General features: G+C 41.0%; 2 protein-coding genes across 5 annotated transcripts in view; one reads left to right on the plus strand and one right to left on the minus strand.

Annotated features, from left to right (window-relative positions):
- The window catches only part of ARFGEF1 (ARF guanine nucleotide exchange factor 1), a 93,692-nt gene extending 91,205 nt beyond the window's left edge, over nucleotides 1-2,487 (plus strand). Inside the window, exons 38-39 of the mRNA XM_080338927.1 lie at nucleotides 257-374; nucleotides 1,102-2,487. Coding sequence (XP_080195053.1) covers nucleotides 257-374; nucleotides 1,102-1,266 — 283 coding nt within the window. The 3' untranslated portion in view covers nucleotides 1,267-2,487. The remainder of the gene's footprint in view (nucleotides 1-256; nucleotides 375-1,101) is intronic.
- Nucleotides 2,488-4,912: 2,425 nt separating this feature from the next.
- The window catches only part of CSPP1 (centrosome and spindle pole associated protein 1), a 66,045-nt gene continuing 50,783 nt past the window's right edge, over nucleotides 4,913-20,174 (minus strand). For 3 of the 4 annotated variants that reach the window (XM_080339879.1, XM_080339880.1, XM_080339878.1), the window contains 6 exons: nucleotides 20,026-20,166; nucleotides 14,672-14,712; nucleotides 14,306-14,369; nucleotides 10,460-10,569; nucleotides 10,116-10,266; nucleotides 4,913-5,581 (listed from right to left, as the gene is read on the minus strand). In XM_080339879.1, coding sequence (XP_080196005.1) covers nucleotides 5,361-5,581; nucleotides 10,116-10,266; nucleotides 10,460-10,569; nucleotides 14,306-14,369; nucleotides 14,672-14,712; nucleotides 20,026-20,166 — 728 coding nt within the window. In that variant the 3' untranslated portion in view covers nucleotides 4,913-5,360. Of the gene's footprint in view, nucleotides 5,582-10,115; nucleotides 10,267-10,459; nucleotides 10,570-14,305; nucleotides 14,370-14,671; nucleotides 14,713-17,880; nucleotides 17,941-20,025; nucleotides 20,167-20,174 lie in introns of those variants that run through there. The other variant, XM_080339881.1, reaches the window with a different exon arrangement.

Raw genomic sequence — 20,174 nt, forward strand, 5'->3', positions numbered from 1 at the left:
CAAAGAGCACTTGATACACTTCAAATATGTGCACAAAGCACGATTGTGTTTTTTCAGCATATTTAATTACAGAAGTCCCAGGATTTGGGGTTTGAGTTGAACAAAGCCACTGCTTTCTATCACTAATGAAGCTCACAGTAGGATTCATAAAAGGATGCTGTTCTACGCCAGTATAGTTGCAAAGCTGAAACTCCCTCTCTGCAGTAGGGTTCAAAATAGAATGTTAGTTACTAGCTTTTGTGGTTTTTCTCTCTAGTGTCTGCAGTGAGGCTCTGAGTTATTTCCTCACTCTCACATCAGAAAGTCACCGGGAAGCCTGGACTAATCTATTACTCTTGTTTTTGACTAAAGTCCTGAAGATAAGTGACGAGAGGGTAAGTAACTGGAATGGTATTTAAGACAATGTTTCCAGGTAAGAAGTAGTTGCAGACCGGTTCTTCACACACAGTTCCATACTTGACTTGAAAAGCTTCTGCTGCTCTGCAGACACTCTTTGTTGAGGAAATATGTGTTAAAACTGACAGTAGTAACACAAGATGAGGATGCAGTGAGTGATAAAATAAAATGTGTCTGAGAAAATTTAAAATATGCTAAAATCCATGAGAAGCCTGTGTTAAGCTGCTTTTACTTCTCTCCTGCTGAGGAAGAGGATGAGTGGCTGCTATTTTAGTCAAAGAAATAGCTCCTGTTTCTGCTTTCAGTGCTACATCAACATCACCTTGACCTTCTCCAAAGCAATTCTGCAGTAAATAAATCCATATCTAGATCTCCCTCTACTTCTAACATAATTTGGCTGAAATATTGAGTGAAATGGGCCAACCACAACAAAAATATTAACTTAAAAGAGAAAAATTCTTCATCCTGGATAACAAGTATCAGTGAGGATCTGTGTGTAAGGAGTGAGCATCTGTCTGGGTCCATCTCAGCTGCCTCAGCCTTTTCCAGCACTGCCAGCTTTGGTTCTGCAGGTGTTTCTGCGTGTCCCTTTGTGGCTTTCTCACCTGGGCTTGGGAGAACATTTAAAATTCTTCATTTGCAAGATGCTTTTTGAGGTGTGTTGATGCGTAATAGAGCGATTTCTTCTATGTGTTTCCTCCTCAGTTCAAGGCTCATGCCTCCTTCTACTATCCTCTGTTGTGTGAAATTATGCAGTTTGACCTCATTCCTGAACTTCGAGCTGTTCTACGAAGGTTTTTCCTGAGGATCGGTGTGGTTTTCCAGATATCCCAACCGCCAGAACAAGAGTCTGGAATAAGCAAGCAGTAGCAGATGGCGACCGAGTGTTGCTCTGTTCAAAAGTTTCTGTTCCTCAGCTAAATTAAAGGACCAGGTAGCTGAGCCACTCTCTGGATTTCCATAGAAACGGTTTGTTTGCACGGCAGCGTGTAGCCAAGGGTTAACGGTACAGATGCTCACAGCTGTAATTAAGGCTCGCGACACTCCGGCCCCTTCTTTGCAGGTGGATTCTGTCCATCGGTGTCTCTCTCCGGCCCGTGCCGAGCGCAGCGCCAGCCCTTGGCACAGCCCTCTGCTCAGCACGGGCCGCGGTTCCTCCCCTGTCCTGGGCAGCAGAGCAGCCACAGGCGCTTGTGGCAGGTGTGGAAGTCAAGTGTACCCAAAGAACTATATGTGTAAAGGTTTGAGCTTCTGCAAGAAGTACAACTCAGGAGAGGTGTATTTTGAAGGATAAGATGTTTATAGTGAAAAGCAAATGGAGATTATTGTTCATGGTAAAAGATATTTAGCAACTATGTCTGATATTCTAAGATTTTTGCACACTCAGGCTGTCTGAGACATTGGTAATCATCCTTCTGTGAAAAATGTACAGAGATGCAGGTCTGTAATATAAACTCTTTAACACTATACAGTTCTTCCTGATTTATTTCTGTATTATTGATTTGCTGAAAACCCATAACACTTCCTTGTTTACCAAATGCACTAGAAGTTTGGGTTTATTTTTTTTGGTTCTGGGCTTTTTTTTCCTTTGTTTTTTTTTTGGTTTCATTGTAGCCCATAAGTTAGTGTTGCTGACTTTTGTCAAGAACAGAGGTAGAAATATCACGACTGACATAACTACCTGTAATATACTTGGTTTAGGGCTTTTAAATATAATGAGCCATTGAAATGATGATTCTTCAAGGACTGGAACTTGAATCACTGCAAACAAGTCTAGGTTGTGTCTGCTGTCACATGTTTTTTGTTTGATGTAGATTTCACTCTTATGTACAGAATTTAATGTTGAATATATTAAAGTAACAAATCTGGCATGGTTTGGGGCTGGTTAAATTTATTGGAAATGTATTCATACTGTGAATTGTGCTCTGATGGATAAAAGACAAGATTGTCAAGCATTCTGTATTACAATGGATGTAGAAATTTTTTTCAGATGGACAAAATGTATATGGTACAGATATGTAAAGTTTTCTATGTAAAAAAAATTCTGTACAACTTTCTGTACAATATTTGGTTCTCATCTGGCATATTCTAATCAGGTTATAGGTCAATAAAGTTTTTGAACTCTTTCATCAGTGCAATCAAAACCTGTCTAATCCACAGCTACTTGTTGTACAGTTTCCTTGGACTCTCATGCAAACCCCAGCGCTCAGGGCAGAGGGGTTGGTGCTTTTTGCTTGACTGGGGTGGGTCTTCCCAACTCTTGGGCAAATACAGGTTGAAAAAGAGTGTTAAGTTTTAAAGGAAAAAAAAAAAAGGTGGGAAGAGTAAAACTGCTTGTAGGTGAACTAGTCAAATGAACCCTGGAGTGCTTTCTGGGAACCAAAATACTAATGCGAAAGAGACTGGAGTAGAGGTGGATGGGGGGGAAAGGCTGGGAGGACAGTTCCTCTGTCTGCTGACTCAGAATACATCAGCCAGCTCAGCCGTGTCCGTGTCTTTGCTTTTGTCAGGAAAAGCGGAGTTGGATTGTTCCCCAGTTCTCACAATTTGCAGAGAAGAGGGAGGACTGAGAAAGTGACGATGGAGCCTGATCTTGCAGAGGAATCCATCGGCCGGTAGCTGTTCTCAGCAGGCTCCAAAAATAAGCGTGAGCAGTTCAATTAAATGAAATAAGCTATGAAAAAGCCAGGGAAGGGAATTAAAAGGCATGACCTGAGACTAGGAGGCCTTGTAATGTTAATTGAGGTGGAGCAAAATCAAATTGCATTTATCAAAGTCAGGAGGGGGATAATTGAGGTTATTTTGATTAATTGCAGTTGTACAGCCTTTCTTCTTGGGCTGCATTTCATTTTTTCAGCTTGTTGTGTGATGTTTAAGTTTTAAACCACTGTACTAGGCCAGGCCTGAGGTCTTTCTTGCCTGTTAGTGACCAGTAATAATTCTTAGGGTAAGTATAACATGTCATATCCCTGTTGCTGTCTTCCTCTCCCCCATGCCTGTGGCAAACTGTTCATGGTACCATTATCGAGGTGTTCCCCATACTGTTTATCCAGAGCCTCGTTTAACAGCTGTGTATGTACCTGTTGTCCACATATCTAATCCCTTTTTGAATGTCTGTTCATGATGCAGTGTTCTGTGGCACTGAGTGCAATAGATGATCTAAAAAGTTTGGGTGTTTGGATTTGGGGTTTTTTTGCTTTAGACCTTACAGCTTTATTGTTGTCATCCGCGATGCCAGACCTGCCCTAGCTGTGCTTCGGGTGTTGTTTTCAACCTGCAGTTCTCTAAACGCTCACATCCACACTGATGATCAAAAACGAGGGGTTGGGGACAGGAAACAGGTTCTGTATTTTAGTGGTGTCAGCTTGGAGCTGAGGCCTGTGGACTGCAGCTGTGTTTATTGTGCAGATGAGACTGTCATGGTAAAAGAACAAAATCAGGGAGGCAGGTAGAAAAGGCTTTTTAGGATAACACTGAGTATCTGCCTCTGTTGGGAAGTAAAACCTTGATTAAAGTTAAGGGAATAAAGAAAAGTTAAACCAGGTAGGGCATTAGATGAGGGGAAAAAAAGAAGGCAAGTTCTGCATCTAGCCTGGGGTTAGCACAGTGAGTGTATCACACAGTTCAACTCCTGAAGCAACTGGAAAAGTTACCGGGCATTACAAACAAGGCGGCTGGCAGGTGAAGAAGTATGAAATACAGAAGGTGAGCTTCAGCATGAGAGGCTCCATGGTTGGGTGATAACTGTGTTATAAAACATTTTCACTGTAGCTGCTTAAATTTTGGGATTCCTGTTTCTGGGAATTTCAGACGCACAGCCAGGAGGGCTGTAGCACCTGGGGCTCGGGTCGCATCACAATCCCTGTGTTACCTTCTGGCTGTTGCTGTCACAGCAAACTGCTGAACATTGAGAAGCCTCTTGGCTCATGAGCCAGACAACCATAATAAGAATTAGTCTGAGGTGGCGCTTCCCCTGGGAGGGAACGTTCCAAACACATGAAGCGCAACACCAAGCTGAAGTTCCTCTCCCGCAGGCAGCACCTCTGACCCTGGCTGTCAGGGTACACAGAAGCTTGAAGGAGGCACTTCAGTAACAAATACAGTTTTTGCAAACTGTTTCTGTTTCCTTGTTTGTTTTTTCCTGCTGGTCGAAGCTTCAGCTGGTGGGTGGGAATTCCTGACCAAGAGGGAAGTCTCATCCTTACCCTTGTTCCGCTTCAGTGTCTCGGTTCACTGAACTCCTAAAATCTCACTTGCAGCTCCAGGTCCTCCTTGCTAAAGCTCTGTGCTTGTATTCAGCAACTTTTCCAGGTATTTTTCCTGTTTATTTGAAACAGGAAAACATTCAAGTTTGTTTGTGAATAATGTAAGCTGAAGCAAATGGTAAGAAAATTTAAGTGCTGCTTTTACATGTTTAGTAGCAAAATAATTTATTAACTCTTCAATCAGATCCATAAATTAAATATATGCAACTATATATGTATTTCCAGCACACAACAGGTTAGGGAACATAAGAGACATTGCTAATAGTCATTTTTCCATGAAACTGCTGAGCTGTCATGCAGGATAGCACTCATCACTGTGTGAAATGCAAGTGCCCTCCTCCAAGTCATTTACTCTTTTGGTAAAAGCTTAAAATGCACCTCTGCTGTTGGGTTACTCTGTTACCAGACAGTTTTGGAGTTTGACTATAAACAAAGCTAAAAATTAATTTTGATTTAATATCAAATACACACACACACTCGTTGTTGTGGTAAGTCCAGCTCTGAGGCTGAAACTTGTATAAAAAGTGCAAAAAATGCGCAGGTGTTGCTCCCACTGCCCCCATCCCTGCTCTACACCTCCATGACACTGCAGCTTCTGTTATCTCATTATTGCTACTGCAAATGCACACGGTATGCACAGGGAAGCGCAGGATCCCCTGCAGGACCCTGGAAAGTGCGGTAGTGCTGCGGTGTCGCCTGTCAGCCGTGGGCGGTGGAGAGGCCCTGCCAGCCCAGCGGGATTTCGGGTGAAAGCTTCGCTGGGCTTGGCTGATCGGCCGTGAGCCTGCGCAGCGTCTCAGACGTGCCCGGCCGCAGCCAGGGCTCCGTTGCAACCGTGTCCACGGAGCTGGGACGTCTGCCCTGGTGAGATGGAACGTGCTTCAGGAGATCATCTGCTGCTCCCAGGGAAAGGGAATCGCCTGAGGGAGACAGAGAGCGACACAGGGATGGTAAAGGGAACAAAAGCTTTTCACAACTTAGCACAACATTTTGTTGTATTGAACATTTTTCATGTTCTGGGGAACTGGGCCCATCTCAAGGCAACAGCTAAAGACTCCAAGTGTTTGATGTCTGAGGCCAGCAGCTCCTCCTCCTGCAGATCAACAAGGGGGTGACAGGGGCAATCCTGGATGGGCTTTCTCAAAGCCTCCAGCTACAGGGAGAAGTCAAATCTGTCAGTGCATATATGCATAGCAACCACATTTAAAAATAAGGCCATTAAATTTCGCTGTTACAGCTAAACACTCCGGTAGAGACAGTCTCCAACTCAGGAAGAATTATTTTAGTGCCGGTAAAGAGTGCAAACGCAAACAAGCCTGGACATCACAGTGCAGCACAGCTCATAACCTCAGAGCAATGTCACTGGGAAATGCATGCTGGGGCAGTTCCCACCTTCTAGCGACACAAAAAACGACACACATTTCAAAAACAAACAAACAAGCAGAGAAAACCAACCACCCCAGCCAGCCTTGCCTTTCAACTCAGGCTTGTAATCACTCTGAGCTCTACTATTCCTTGTTTCAATTCAGTCAGCAATCGTACCTACCTAATACCTTTGACAGGTAGTTTTAAGTGTGGGTTATGAAACAACATGAATTTTTATCGTATATAAAAATATAAAAGGATATAAGTGTATAATTTCTCTGCACTGTTCATTTTTTAGATTTGTAACATTTCTTTTTTACATATATAAAATAAAAAATAGTGCAAACCCCCACGCCTATAGCAACTGAAAACAGTAGTTTTCTTCTTTAAAGCTGAGTCATGTAAATGAGAAGGTTCTGGGTTGTTGGACTTTTTTAAGCTGGGCTGAAAAATGCTTGGAGACTCCGCACAACATTTTTTCAGAAACATCCTAATTCCAGTAAAACGTAACAGAATTATGTATTCTTTAGTGATTAAATATGTCACTTAAGCAACTCATAAATGTCATGTAAGTATTTGGATGACCTTTCCAAAGTTCAGGTTTTTATTTTGCACAAATATGATGATTATTTAAAATTTGATTTTAAAACAAAGTTTCTCTGAAGTTCTCACTATAAGTTGAAAGCCAATGGTCTCAGCACAGGTGTAGGAACCCTTGGCCCACAGAGGCAGCAGCCTGGTCTGCAGATGTGAAGGGCAGGACAGAAACCACATAATCCCACAGCCCTCAGGAGCAAAGGCTCGGGGTTTGTGCCTAAGGGATGATGCAGGTTCTAAAACAAAATGCCAAACACTTTGTGTTCCAAAAAAGAATTTGGCACTGAATCCACACGTTCTGTCACATCACAGACATCTGATCATCCTCCAAGCTTGCTCAGTCTGGTTAAAACAGAACCTCTCTGTAACACTTGGAAAAGCAAGCAGAGCTCTCCCTCTCTCTCAGGCCTGTCACCTCTGCGTGACGCTGGGTGTAAAGCTGGGTTTAAAGCTGGCAGAGGGAACCTCTTTGTCTCCTAAATCCTGGGTCAGATGAACTCGCCTATGGGCTGGAACCCACTGTTTTTACATACATAAGTTACGGTGGGACTAACAACAGGACACAGCGGGAAAAATAATACCTAAAAAGAAAACTAATTTTCTCTTTGCCACCTTTTCAAGAGATTTAGAAACAATAAAAATAAGGTAATGGATTTGTTTCGAGACAAACTGCAGGCTTTAGGCCAGAAGCCTGCATTTCCACAAGTTTAACTATTGCTGCCTTCAAAGACGAAGCCATTCCACCTTCCAGCAAGCAGAGGGAAGAACAACTCTTGTGTCAGGGCTAAGATCACAGTGCTCATCACCATGTCAGGCTCATTCCATCCTGCTTTTAGAAAGCACAACAGATGGGCTACAGTACAAAGCTTGCTTCATCGTGGATTTCAACACTTTCAATCCTCCATTTAAAAACTGGTCTTAATTGGGCCACATGTAAAGAATTTTCTTTGGAGTTGCCACTGATAATTCACTGTTTGTATCATAAAATCATAGAATAGTTTGGGTTGGAAGGGACTTTCAAAGGTCATCTAGTCCACCCACCCTGCACTGAGCAGGGACATCTTCAACTAGATCAGGTTGCTCAGAGCCCCCTCCAGCCTGGCCTTGAACCTCTCCAGGGATGGGGCATCTACCAGCTCTCTGGGCAACCTGGGCCAGTGTTTCAGCACCCTCATTGTGAAAAATTTCTTCCTCATGTCTGGTCTGAACTCCACTCTTTTGGTTTAAAACCATTACCCCTCGTCCTGTCGTAACAGCCTCTTCTAGACAGTCGGTCCCCATCTTTCTCATAGGCCCCCGTTAAGTACAGAAAAGCCTCAGTAATGTCTCCCCAGAGCCTTCTGTTCCGCACCTGCAGGCTGGGGATAAGCAGACCTCTTTCCTTCACATGAAATACTGATTGAGAAACCCAGTGGTGTCCGGACTGCTGCTAAACACTGACTGCACCACCCCCCAAACACTAATCTCAGGACACCCCAAACACAGCCCGCAGCACATCCTGTCCCCAGATGAGAACAAAGTCCTGCAGCATAATGGCTAAAAAGTCTCAAGCCATTTAGGCAACTTCTCTTACATACAGCAGAGTTTCAGCCACATACCTGATGTGCTCAAAGCTGTGAGAATTCTTCTGTATGTGAGCCTGCTCTTGTTTACACGGTTAGGAACATGCACACATTGCCTGCTGGAGAAAGGAGCTGCTGGCTTGCAGAGACTTAATTGCCTGAAGTAGTCACCAAGTCTACGTTGATGGGAATGCTTTGGATGGTTGAAAACAGAGGAGGAGGCCTGGCCCCAGTAGGCACTAATTTTCCAATTAAGAAAACAATTCTAGGGTGGCCTTAGGATTCCCAGATCAGTCCCATAAACTGCTGTGAACAGAGGCTCCTTACTGTGCCAACAGGATCAGCTCTTAATGTTTATCAAAGCTGGTAAATGGCCAATTCCCGGTCATTTAAAGGGAAGATAAGCAGTTCCCTAGTTATGTATTTGACAGAATTGTTTTCTCGCCACAGTGTCTCTGAGGGTGGAGGAGAAATAACAGCCCAAGCTGTTAGGAAAGCAAGAGGATGCCACAGGGCTTCTATCAAACTCCTCAGGAAAAGGAATAAAAACACATATACTGAGGGATGATTGATGGTGCCCATGTATTCCAAAGAAAAAGTTACATAGAGACATAAATATATATGTGTACACACACACACACACATAAAAATTATATCTACCTAATGGACAAAGCTCTGGAGACCATGACAAACAGAAGGCAAACAAAGCTAAAAGTGTAGTTCACATGGCATGAGGTGAAATTATAAAAGGTGAGATAGAACAAGGGCAGACAAGTAGAAGAAGTTCACATGGCAAAAATGTTTGGATGGAGTAAAATCTTTAAAGCATTAGTTTAGATCAGGTAACTACTCCTGCATTTATACAGTCCTAAAATTACACTCAGCCCTTTGAAAGCAACCATGAGGCTGACGTGGCCACCAGTGAAAGTGAGTCTGACACCCTTGGTTTAGATTAGAGAAGAAATGAATATGAATGGGGATTTTTTTAGTGACTTAAAAATCACAGTGAGGCAGTTAAAACAAAGAAAACAAAAAAATTAAGTGCTTGTAAGAGTACCCACAGCAGCAGAGTCAGAAAAGCTGTCAGCATGTGTACTCTAAGTTTATAAAAAGGATCCTGATACTGTTATTGCCTAGACAGCATAGCAATAGCGTCCTAAAAAAAAGGGAGATTTCAGGCTCATATGAAAGAATGAATAGCACAAAGTATTCAACTAGGTCATAATCCCTTTGAGAAATTAAAGGCCATTAATGGTTGCCATAACTGGTACCTCATACACAGTGTATCTACATCGGTCAGCCTGTGGAGAAGCTCTGAGATAACTCCCATAGTTTGATGCATTATATGGTCACAAGGTGTACATCATAAATCCAAGCGCATATATCGTGAAAGAGGTATCAATATCAGCCTCAAATACTGAATGATCATTTACGTTAACAAAACAGTAGAAAATCCAAATTAACTAGAAACTGATTTACTTCTTTATACACCATTTTCTGGCATATCTTCATGCCAGCTGGACCAGACATCTGGCTCTCAGGAATGCCAATCAACTCACAGCACATCACCATTATCCACTCGGGAGTTCCACTTCTTGCCACTAACACTGCAGCTGTGCAGCTGGATCTCCACATCTCCCTGCCAGCGGTGACACGGCGCAGGGTTAGAAGTGGTACAGACAGGACAAGCATGAGTGGCACATCAGACAGGAATCAGAGTGTTTTTTCCTGTTATCCTCCTCTAAACTTACTCTAAAAACTTGTGCTGAAGTTTGCTGAGGAACCTCCTGCACCAGCTACAGAGCTCTGCAAATAACTCCTATGTTTGAGCCAGCTGCTCACTGTTCAACTAAAAGCAGTCTATTAATATTTGTTCCTTTAATTATTGTAATTACATTGTATTCACCACACTCTGCTACACAGAGCATACCTGAGTAAGCAGATTTCTGCTGGAGCTCAGTCAGCCTGTGCAATCGTTCTTCATTCTTGCCTTTCAGCTGATCAACATCCAGGCTGAAGCTGGAGTGCAGAGAGAAGCTGTCGGGCTGCAGCGGCGGTGTGTGGCCCGCTGGAACATCCTCCTGTAGAAAATCCAAAAATGCACAAATCCTCCAGTTAAACAGCATCCTTTTTAAAAGGGCAAATAGCTACATAAGCTATAAATGTACACTCTCGGTCTCCATGTGATCTAGCCACTACGGTACCACAGGAACTGTCTGGTGTTAGATCTGTGGCCCACCTCCATATTTAAGCCAATCCAGTTATCATACGTACAGCGCACTCCAAAGCTTTCTGCCTCATTCGTCTCCTCTCCCTTGCAGAAGGTGGAAGCTGTGGTGAAAAATCAACTTCTCTTAAGGCAGGAAACGTTTCCCCATTAGCACCTGGAAAAACAGGAGAAATCATGTGCAAAGGAATCAAAACACTAGACCCTGCTCAAACCTGTTAATGTTTTTAAATGAGCCGATACACTGTCCTTGGTTTAATCACAGGAAGCAAAGGAATGTATTCATTAGGACATCTTGCATGGTCAGTAATAATCCCGATGCAGACAGAACAAGGTACCACAACAGCAGCAAGGGATGAACTTCAAGCAAAAGCAAGGCACATCTTGAGATATTCTCAATATCTTCAGATCTCTCTTACATAGAGGATACAACATCTCACAACCTGCAAATCCTTCCTTCACAATGTCTTGTTTATTCCTAGACCTTTAAAGGAAATGAGTACTCAAAATAGTATCTGTGCTTGAAAGAGAGAATCCAGGCAAATCGGAGGCATAAGAAGATGAAATAATGTAATAAATTATGTGAGTAAATATGCTACATGGAATATATGTTACATGGAATGATAATGTTACATGGAATATAACATAATCAATGCCTTAATCGCATATCCTTAGTCATATTTTAGCCTTTTCATGTAAGAAAATATTAGAATCTGTTAATACAAAAATAAATCACTAAGTACATTGTTAAAGAGTTAAAGAATTATTTTGGTTGAAAACTGAAATGTTTAGGTTTGACAAATAAATTAAATTGATATCAAGGAAGTTCAGATAAACAGATATTTTTTAAAAATTCTTCCATATTACCAGTTGTTTTTTCCCTAGAAATAAAATCTGTATTGCACTCTCCCAGCTCCACCAAAGGCACTCACACTCTTATCACAAATGTTTCAAGTAAAAAAATCAAAGCATAATTTTGAAATGGTATATGGCTAACAAGCCACTTACCATCATTCCAATTACAAGATCAGTTGAACTTTATTATATTCAAAACAGTGCTATTACTCAGAGCACTAAAAAATTGTTTAATCATGTGAATTTATCACAACAAAGTCCAAGCTAAAGAAGAATTTATTTGCACCTTAAGTGTAAGATGCCACCTGTTCCTCTAAGCATTGATCACTCAGATCCCGCTACGCAGACGCACTTTCAAATCACTGCATTAACACTAACAAACTCTGAGGTTCCAAGGGAGGCAAAGAAAATGAAAAGTAAATTAATAAACCTCTTTATTCCTAAGTGTCTCAAATTTCTGAGCCCCAGGAGATAAATTCATTTGTAATGTTAACATCTATTAAAAAATTGAGTTACATTTTAAACCCACATCAAAAAAAAAGGTAGTCTTATGCTCTTCTTAACAAATGAAAAATACTGTTAAAATATACCACAAGCATTTCACAGAAGAGTCTCAGCCAGTGTGAGCAGCACAATTCACAGAGAAGGCAGCCTGCAGGTAATGAGAGTTCTTATTTTTCATTTCAGGGATGGAAGTCACCAGATTCATATTCAGAATTTTAATAGCTATTTATAAAGTCCAAATACTGCAAAAGGTAACAATGTTATAGTTGGTGCCTACAGCTCGTATTGGGGAACATGCTTTTCATCACACTCATAAATGAACTGGGGAAAAAAAGAAAAAGAAAAAAAGGGGGGGTTGAATACAATCATAAACTCACTCCATTACTTCATTGAGCAGCAAGAATCAGCTGGATGGGGAGAAGACAACAGGAGAGAGGACTATAAATGTCAGGAACCTTGTGAAAGTGTTGAATAAAACCAAGGAGCACCCCATTACACAGGCGGCAGCTTCAGAACAGATGAAAGGAGACGGTTCACAGAAGGGGTAGTGTGGAAATCCGTCCACACAATACTGCTGATGGTAAACAACTAGAGGGATTAAAAAATGCTGATTCCGATTCTGATTCCTGAAAGACAAGCTGTTAGAGACCCAGCGTAGCAACACTTACTAAATGCAAACTGCAGCTTGTGAGCTAGGAGGCCCCGAGCTGGAAGCTGCTGGAGGCTGGGAGAGCCCTGGCAGTGCCGCTGCACGCTGTGCTGCTCCTCATCCTCTGCTTCATGTGCCTGTTCTGGTGACTATTACACACAGGGGGTTTGGCCAGACTGTAGCCTGATGGACTCTCATTAAGCATCCTTTCATTATTTGGGCAGTATACAAGCAATAGTGTTTTCTAACCTGAGGAAGAATGTATTGCAGACTACAGAGGGTACCAAAACATACAATCATTTTGGTTGGAAGAGATCCTCAAGATCATTGAGTCCAACCATTAACCTAATTCTGGTACTAAACCATGTCCCTAAAAGCCTCATCTATACATCTTTAAACACCCCCAGGCACGGTGACTCCATCACTTCCCTGGGCAGCCTGTTCCAATACCTGACAACCTTTTCCACGAAGAGTTTTCTCCTGATATCCAATCTGAACCTCCCCTGGCGCAACTTGAGGCCATTTCCTCTTGTCCTATCACTTGTTACTTGGGAGAAGAGACCAGCACCCTCCATGCTACAACCTCCTTTCAGGTAGCTGTAGACAGCGATAAGGTCTCCCCTCAGCCTCCTTTTCTCCAGGCTAAACAGCCCCAGTTCCCTCAGCTGCTCCTCATCAGACTTGTGCTCCAGACCCCTCACCAGCTTCGTTGCCCTTCTCTGAACTCTCTCCAGCACCCAATTCAAATGCACTAAACAGCCTGAAAGGCCCATCCCGTGCCTTCCCCTGCCTGGTTCTACCCTGTGCTGCGGGACTTGCATGGTAACAGAATCAGCTTGAATACATTTCCAATGCTGCTTTTGAATAAAGCCAGAGATAACAATCATTGGTACACAGAAACACATCTAGTTTCATTAAAAAGCACTTGCAGGAATCTACTGCATCTCCCCTACAGAGAATAAAACCTTGTAAGATTATTTCCCATAGATGACTGAAGAGATTTACAAGGCACTGCAATGCCTGCTAATGGAAAATCAACGCATACAGGCCTGAGCTGGTTGGGTTTTTTTAAAAAAAAGAGAAGCGTTGAAGTAGGTTCTGACCTTATTATTTCTAGTGACTGGAAACAAAACACATCTGAAATAGCACTTTACATACATGCATATAAAGGTTGACTAAAGGGACAAAAGACAATAAGATATATAGTGCTCTATGTAAAAATCTTAAGAAAACTAAAAATCATCTGCTTCACGTGATTAAGAAGTGATAACGTTTACAAGTACAAAGTTGCAAGTTATGTGAAATGAAGCAATGTGTGAACAGCAGAAAAGAGAGTAATTGCAAATGAATCACTATTTTATACCTGTATTATCATATTTAAAAATCAAGCATGCTTGTAAAACAAATCAAAAATTAAATGAATTGCTGGCTCTTAACACCTCTACATTTCACAGTGGACAGCTCATAACTGTAAGCTGTGATTGCTAATAATTATTTTGTTTGCTGCAGAACAACAGAAGAGCATTGGACATTCCACCACTGCAATGCGTTTGCTGAACAAATACTTGCTTTTCCTTATCTAAAGCTGGCAAGATGTCAAAAAGGGTTCCCTGACAAGGCCAACATCCCCACCAGAGCACAAAGTGCACAGAAAGATGCTTTCTCATGGAAAACGTGAAGTGATGTAAGGCAAGTATTGCAGTACAATTCCATAAAATATTTGCATTTTCATTTGGAGCCATAATTTTCTAACACTTTAAAACAATCACTATAATTATACCCACTGCAACTTTTAAAACAGCAATGATCATTTTAGAGACAGATCATTAGATTCAATGACATGTTTGTACACTCATAATGTGGTTAAAGGGAGGTATAAACTCACCAATAAAAGCGCTATCCGACTCCAACAGTGAGTTTTTCAAGAATTCATCAGATGCGTTCCTGAACTACAAAAATGAAGCAGAAAACATGCAAATTCAGATGCCTCAATATATTTCTGGGGCCAAATTATAATTAAATTAATTGCCAGACTTCTACAAAGCAAACAGCAGCTCTACAGTTTTCTGTGCTATTCTTTATGACTATAAAAAACCCCACATTTTAAAATACTTCATGTTTTCTTTAAGCATTAGCATTTGTTGGGTTTTTTTTTTACTTTCCTGTAGTAATCCCATTTGATGAAATTGCCTTAAAATAGCAATTGTTGTGGAAAAGTAATATAATAAACAAGAAACTCTTTTATTCTTACCAGTCTCATGGTTTGTGGGTTACGGCCAGAAGCAGAATCATCTTGATCAACAAGAACCACACAGACAACGGACAAAAATTGACATAAAACCAGTTAATTGTAAAACATATTACAGTGTGATCAGCATATTATTACAAAAAAGTAAGACTACTACACATTACTACTTTAAAATTACACATTTTTTAATGAATAATTTAAAAATATTTGCATGCAATGTTAATTCCAGTTCCTTTATGTCAATTTAAGTAGAATCAGAGAAATCAAACAGAATTCAGCAGTATATTATTTCTAAGAACACTGAGCATGTGCAAGCCCTTCTTAAGGTTGGATTCACCAATCTCTTCAGAAGTGCAAACATACTTTTCACAGTAGAACTATATTGTTCATCACTAATAAAAATCAACCACTTTCCCTCTTGTTCATAAACTGATTTATTACCTTACAAAAAGGAAGCATAACTATTTTTGTGGCTACTGAAATCCGGGGTTTTTTTTAAGAAGGTAAAAATCACACTTCATTAAATGCTCAAATTGCACTGAATTGTGCTGAATTCTGAAAAGTTCTCTATATTGCAACAGTCAGAACTACTTTTGTGCTACGTTTACAACAATATTGTAAACACTCATTATGGAAAGGTCATGTCCAAGTGTTGACTGATTAATGTGAAAAGCAGCAGTTTGCGGGAAGGCAGCACGGTTTAAGCCATCAAAGCAACACATTAGGGCACACTTTCTTTCATTTACCCTCTTATGTTTCATTTGTTGATACCCCAAGATTTTTATTATTTGACTTAACGCATCCTAAACAAGATCCAGTCACACAGCTAGCAAGAATTTTTTTCATTATATATTCTACACACAACTGGAACATGGTACTGAGAAAACACACCAGATGTAACTTCAGATGACAAAGCACTTAAACAGAACCTGCTTTCCAAAGCATAACCAAGAAGCTGAAGTCGATGGCCTTCTAACTATGATAAAGATTGTCCTCTCTTCCCTAGCATAGGCATTTTGGTTTTCTTGCCATCATCTTCACATATTAAATTTTATATGTCACATATTTTCCTTATATTAAAAACATTTGTGATTAAAAAAGAGTGGAAGCTAATGGTATTCATCATCCCAGTAATTGCAGGTGCTAAACTGCAATATTTAAACTCCATCTAAACTCCAAATCTAGGACACAAAAAAACCCAATACTGGCAAGAAAGCTCTCTAATTTACCAATTTCTGTTTAAACCTGGTATGATCCAAGTAGAACAAACCAATACTGTATCAAATTTCAAAACTTTGAGAGCTAAAAATAAGTTATATCTTCCATAGTTAGGGATCACCTGAGTCCTGTATTTTCTGACCCCCTTTTAGTTTCCACCATTATTTTCAGTGGTCTGTCAAGAGCTAGACAAAGGGAGTCAGGAGTCTCATTAATACATAGATAAGCTAAACATGACAACCGTTTTGTAGTTAAAACCCACGGATACTCAAAAAATATTTATTCTATATTCCAAAGACCTGTTTGCCAGGAACAGGCATGTTTGTGCAGCAGTATTTATATCAACAGAACTCCAGACTAATGATGTTCTCCCCTAAGTGGGATGTCTCACCAGCCAGACTGACTGGCACGAAGGATGCGGTGTCAAAACAAACTCTGTCAGGTGAAATCAGTTCTCTTGGCTCCTGTGAGGGTGTAACAATCCCAGCAGGAGGCTGCAGAAAGCCCCAGGCATCAATGTAGACTCAACACGCTGAGCACAGCGCAGCTGCAGCTTTCGAAGAGGCTGAGAGGTTCAACTAGACAGTGATCACTTCACAGAGGAAAGTACTTGTCTATGGGTAAAAACCACCACCCCTGGAGAGTACTGAGAACCATTCTGAACGTTAATCTAATATGACCCCACGCACGCTGGAAATGCGAAGAAGCAGAACTGAAGTCACTCTCTTATTTGGTTAAAGTCTTCTTCAAATAAAATACATAGTAAGTTTTTATTTATTGCATTTCTGCCTAGCAAACTTATTTAGCATGTAGCTGACCTTCTGTCTAGCATCAAAAACCACAGCACACAGGCTGTCACTCCTCCTGGACAGACAACCAGTCCATTCCCAACACGCTACTCCAGTCAAGCAGAGGCCAGCGCTGCAGCACATGGAACCTGCTCCTGTGCCTTTCTCCTTTCCCTCCTATCTCCCAAAATAACAGTCATCCAGAACGCTGCAAAAGACTGCCTTATTTATAGGGACACAGCAAGCATTTCACAGTAAGCATTTAAATAATTCCGGACATTTAAAAAAATCATTAATTTCTCATTTTATAGTTCTCCTAATAGTTCACATAGTTGTCCTTTTACATAAAGACAAAAAAAAAATATTATATTAGAGGGAAAACAGTATATAAAGCATGTAAGGTAAAGAACACTTATATACAGGCAGGCCTTTGCCACTACAGTCTATAATATGACATTTCACCCACAATACAAAAATACATACAGCTTTAATTCGTCTTGCTTTCTGCCTTTAAATCAGACAATAAAACCACTCATCTATCTTCTGTGAGAGAAAGATGATGAACATGTCTCTGAGGAAAATAAACTGGAAACAGAGAAGTACATGGCAACTAATTCTCTTGCTCAGTACACAGTGATAGACTATAAAGTTAAATGATGTTGTAAAACAGTAGAAGAGAGAAGGAGAGAGGAAAAGCTGCAAGGATCCTCTATAAGCACCAGTGGGAAATAACTTTAAAAATCAGTTGCTTATCTACCAACTAATCTAAATTGTCAAAGAAAATGCCTCATTAGGTTGTCACCATGTAAGCCTGCATTATACATTAAGCATTGGCATATATCTAAAATGACTGCTTATCCTTAAAATCAATGAAAAAAGGCAAATTTGCTTTCTAGCTGGTGGAGGCTCCTCTCCAGACAACATTAGATTAAAGCCTTCTCAGATTGGCCTATTGAAAAATATTCTAGTGGCGGAAAACTGAACCCAAAACCAAACCCCACACAGATCTCAGCTGAAGACAGTGAATTATTTTTCACCATTTCAGTCAATCTCACAAGGAAGACAACCCTATACATTCAATTTAGACATAAAATGGTATTTAGGAAACTGTAATTAACACAGAAGGTGGTACAGATATGCTTACTGCCAACCGCAATGTTAGGTATCCATAAGCAATGCCATACACATGGCTTGAAGACCAGCACATTGGTCCAGGATGGAGCAGGAATCATCTTCAGCAATCACCAGGTTACGAAAAAAAACACCCTACAAGTATAATAAGTCTCACCCTTCTCATCTTGGTATCAATTTTGTTTATCTTACTCACGTGCGTGTAATGCAAACAAGCTTCAAAGCACAACCAGTGATAAGAAGAGGCATTCACTTTTCCTAAAGCACTATGGAAAGGTGTCGCTATTTTCCTTTCATATGTATTTGGGTTTTTCAAAATTTCACCTCATCTCTAAAGTTAAAAAGGTCTAAGGAGCAATCTGAAGTTGTGCTGAGTGTCTGTGGCAAGGGGGGCTGCAGGGATGGCCGTTTTGAGAATCACAGAATAATTTGAGTTGGAAGGGACCTTCAAAGGTCATTTAGTCCAACCCCTCCTGCAATGAGCAGAGGCATCTTCAACTAGATCAGGTTGCTTAGAGCCTTGTCCAGCCTGGCCTGGAATGTCTCCAGGGATGGGGCATATGCCACCTCTCTGGGCAACCTATGGGCTGCCCTGTGCTGGACAGAGCTGGTACCACAACTGACCCACTGCAGGACACAGCTGAACCCATCAGGCAAACTTGCGGTGCCTCTGTGAAAACGTATTTAAGAAAGGGCAAAACAAAGTACAGCAGTGAGGACAGAAGTGTGAGAAATTGTCCTGTGGATACTGAGGTCAGAGAAGACAGAGGGGAAGGAGGAGCTCCAGGTGCTGAAGCAGTTTCCCCTGCAGCCCTGGAGGAGCCCATCATGGAGCAGATGAAATAGTGAAAGACGACAGGAGCAGCAAAGAGAAACTGCTGTGTCCTGACGGTAATTCCCCCCTATCCTGGCCTGACATCACTCATCGCTTCACTGAAGGGACTGAGCATAACCTGGGCTGGTATCAAGGAAGGGGAGCAGGGGTGTTGGCAGAAAAAGAATGAAGCTGGGCATGCGGAATAGGGTAGAAAAGGTGTGGTTTAGATGTTTGTTGTTTGTTTCTCACTACTCAAAATCAGTAATTATTTATTTAAATTGATAATAATGAGGTTAATTTTCCCCAAGTCTGTTTTGCCCACAGCAGCAATAGGTAAGCAATCTCCCTGTCTGTACCTTGGCCAACAAGCTTTATTGCTGTTTCCCCAACATTTTCCCCCATTCTCATCAAGGAGCATGAGTGAGGGGGTGTGAGTAGAGGATCAGCTGGGTGGGAGTCTGCCTGCGAGCCTAGGCTAAGCCCCCACACAAATAAAGTTCCCTTCTCTTCAAAAGTTTCATTAGGCCAGGCTGAATTACAGTGACAAACACTTCTCTGAGAAATTTGTATCTTGCACTCAAAACTGAGTTCATGTGTATAGCTGCATCTGCAACTTTTGGCAAGGCTGAAGCAACTCTCATGATACTTTTAAATAACATCTAAAATAACTCAAGATACTGCTCTTTCATCACTGTTCATAAAAGATATCTGAATGAACATCACATTTGGAGTTAAGTGCAACATAAAACGCAGGGGTATTACAGTTGTTTTTCACTGCTTCTGCAATACACAGTAAAAATAGTGTGCTATGTTAAGATGTTAATATTTCACTATATTAGCATGATCTCTATCAGGCAATACAAGCAACATTTCATTCTAGAACCTCAAGCTAGTGATGATATCCTACATGTGGTTTCTAAAGCAAAGCCTGTTTATGGATACAGATTTCTGAAACTTTGAAATAGTCAACTCAAGACTATGGAAATAAAATAAATTGAATCCATTACAAGGAGATCAAGGTGAAGACACAATAGCTGTAATTTAACTAGTTCACAGTTTCACAGTCATCAGCTTCCTCAGTGAGAACCAAAGTAACAGTAACCAAACTACTTTTCTCTTCCATTTGTCTCAAGCATGATGAACTCGTTAAGTTACTTTCAGGGAACCAAAGGGAAAGTCACAGTAATTTACAAAAAAAAAGATTAAAAAAAACCAAACCAAACCAATTTTTTTGATGCTTTACCTTATGACAGAATTTCAGCATTTTGGTGTTTTACTATTTTGTACTGCAGTGCTGACACTGAACTTGAAAGAAGTAAAACTGGAGTTGGTGTTTTTAACTCTTATCAAATAGAAAAACAAACAAAAATCATTTCAATTATCTCGGACCATTCATTCCTTACCTTCTGTTTCTCTCCTCATTCTCATTCTGTCAAGTTTCTTCTGCTGCTCCCTCAACAGTGCCTGCTGTTGAATCTCTAGGGTCTGGTCATCTTTTGGAGGATCAGGATACATGTGTCTCAAGCCCATACGCGTTTCAGAATCTACAGCA

This window comes from Nesoenas mayeri, assembly GCF_963082525.1.
Source record: "Nesoenas mayeri genome assembly, chromosome: 2".
Lineage (NCBI taxonomy): Eukaryota > Metazoa > Chordata > Aves > Columbiformes > Columbidae > Nesoenas > Nesoenas mayeri.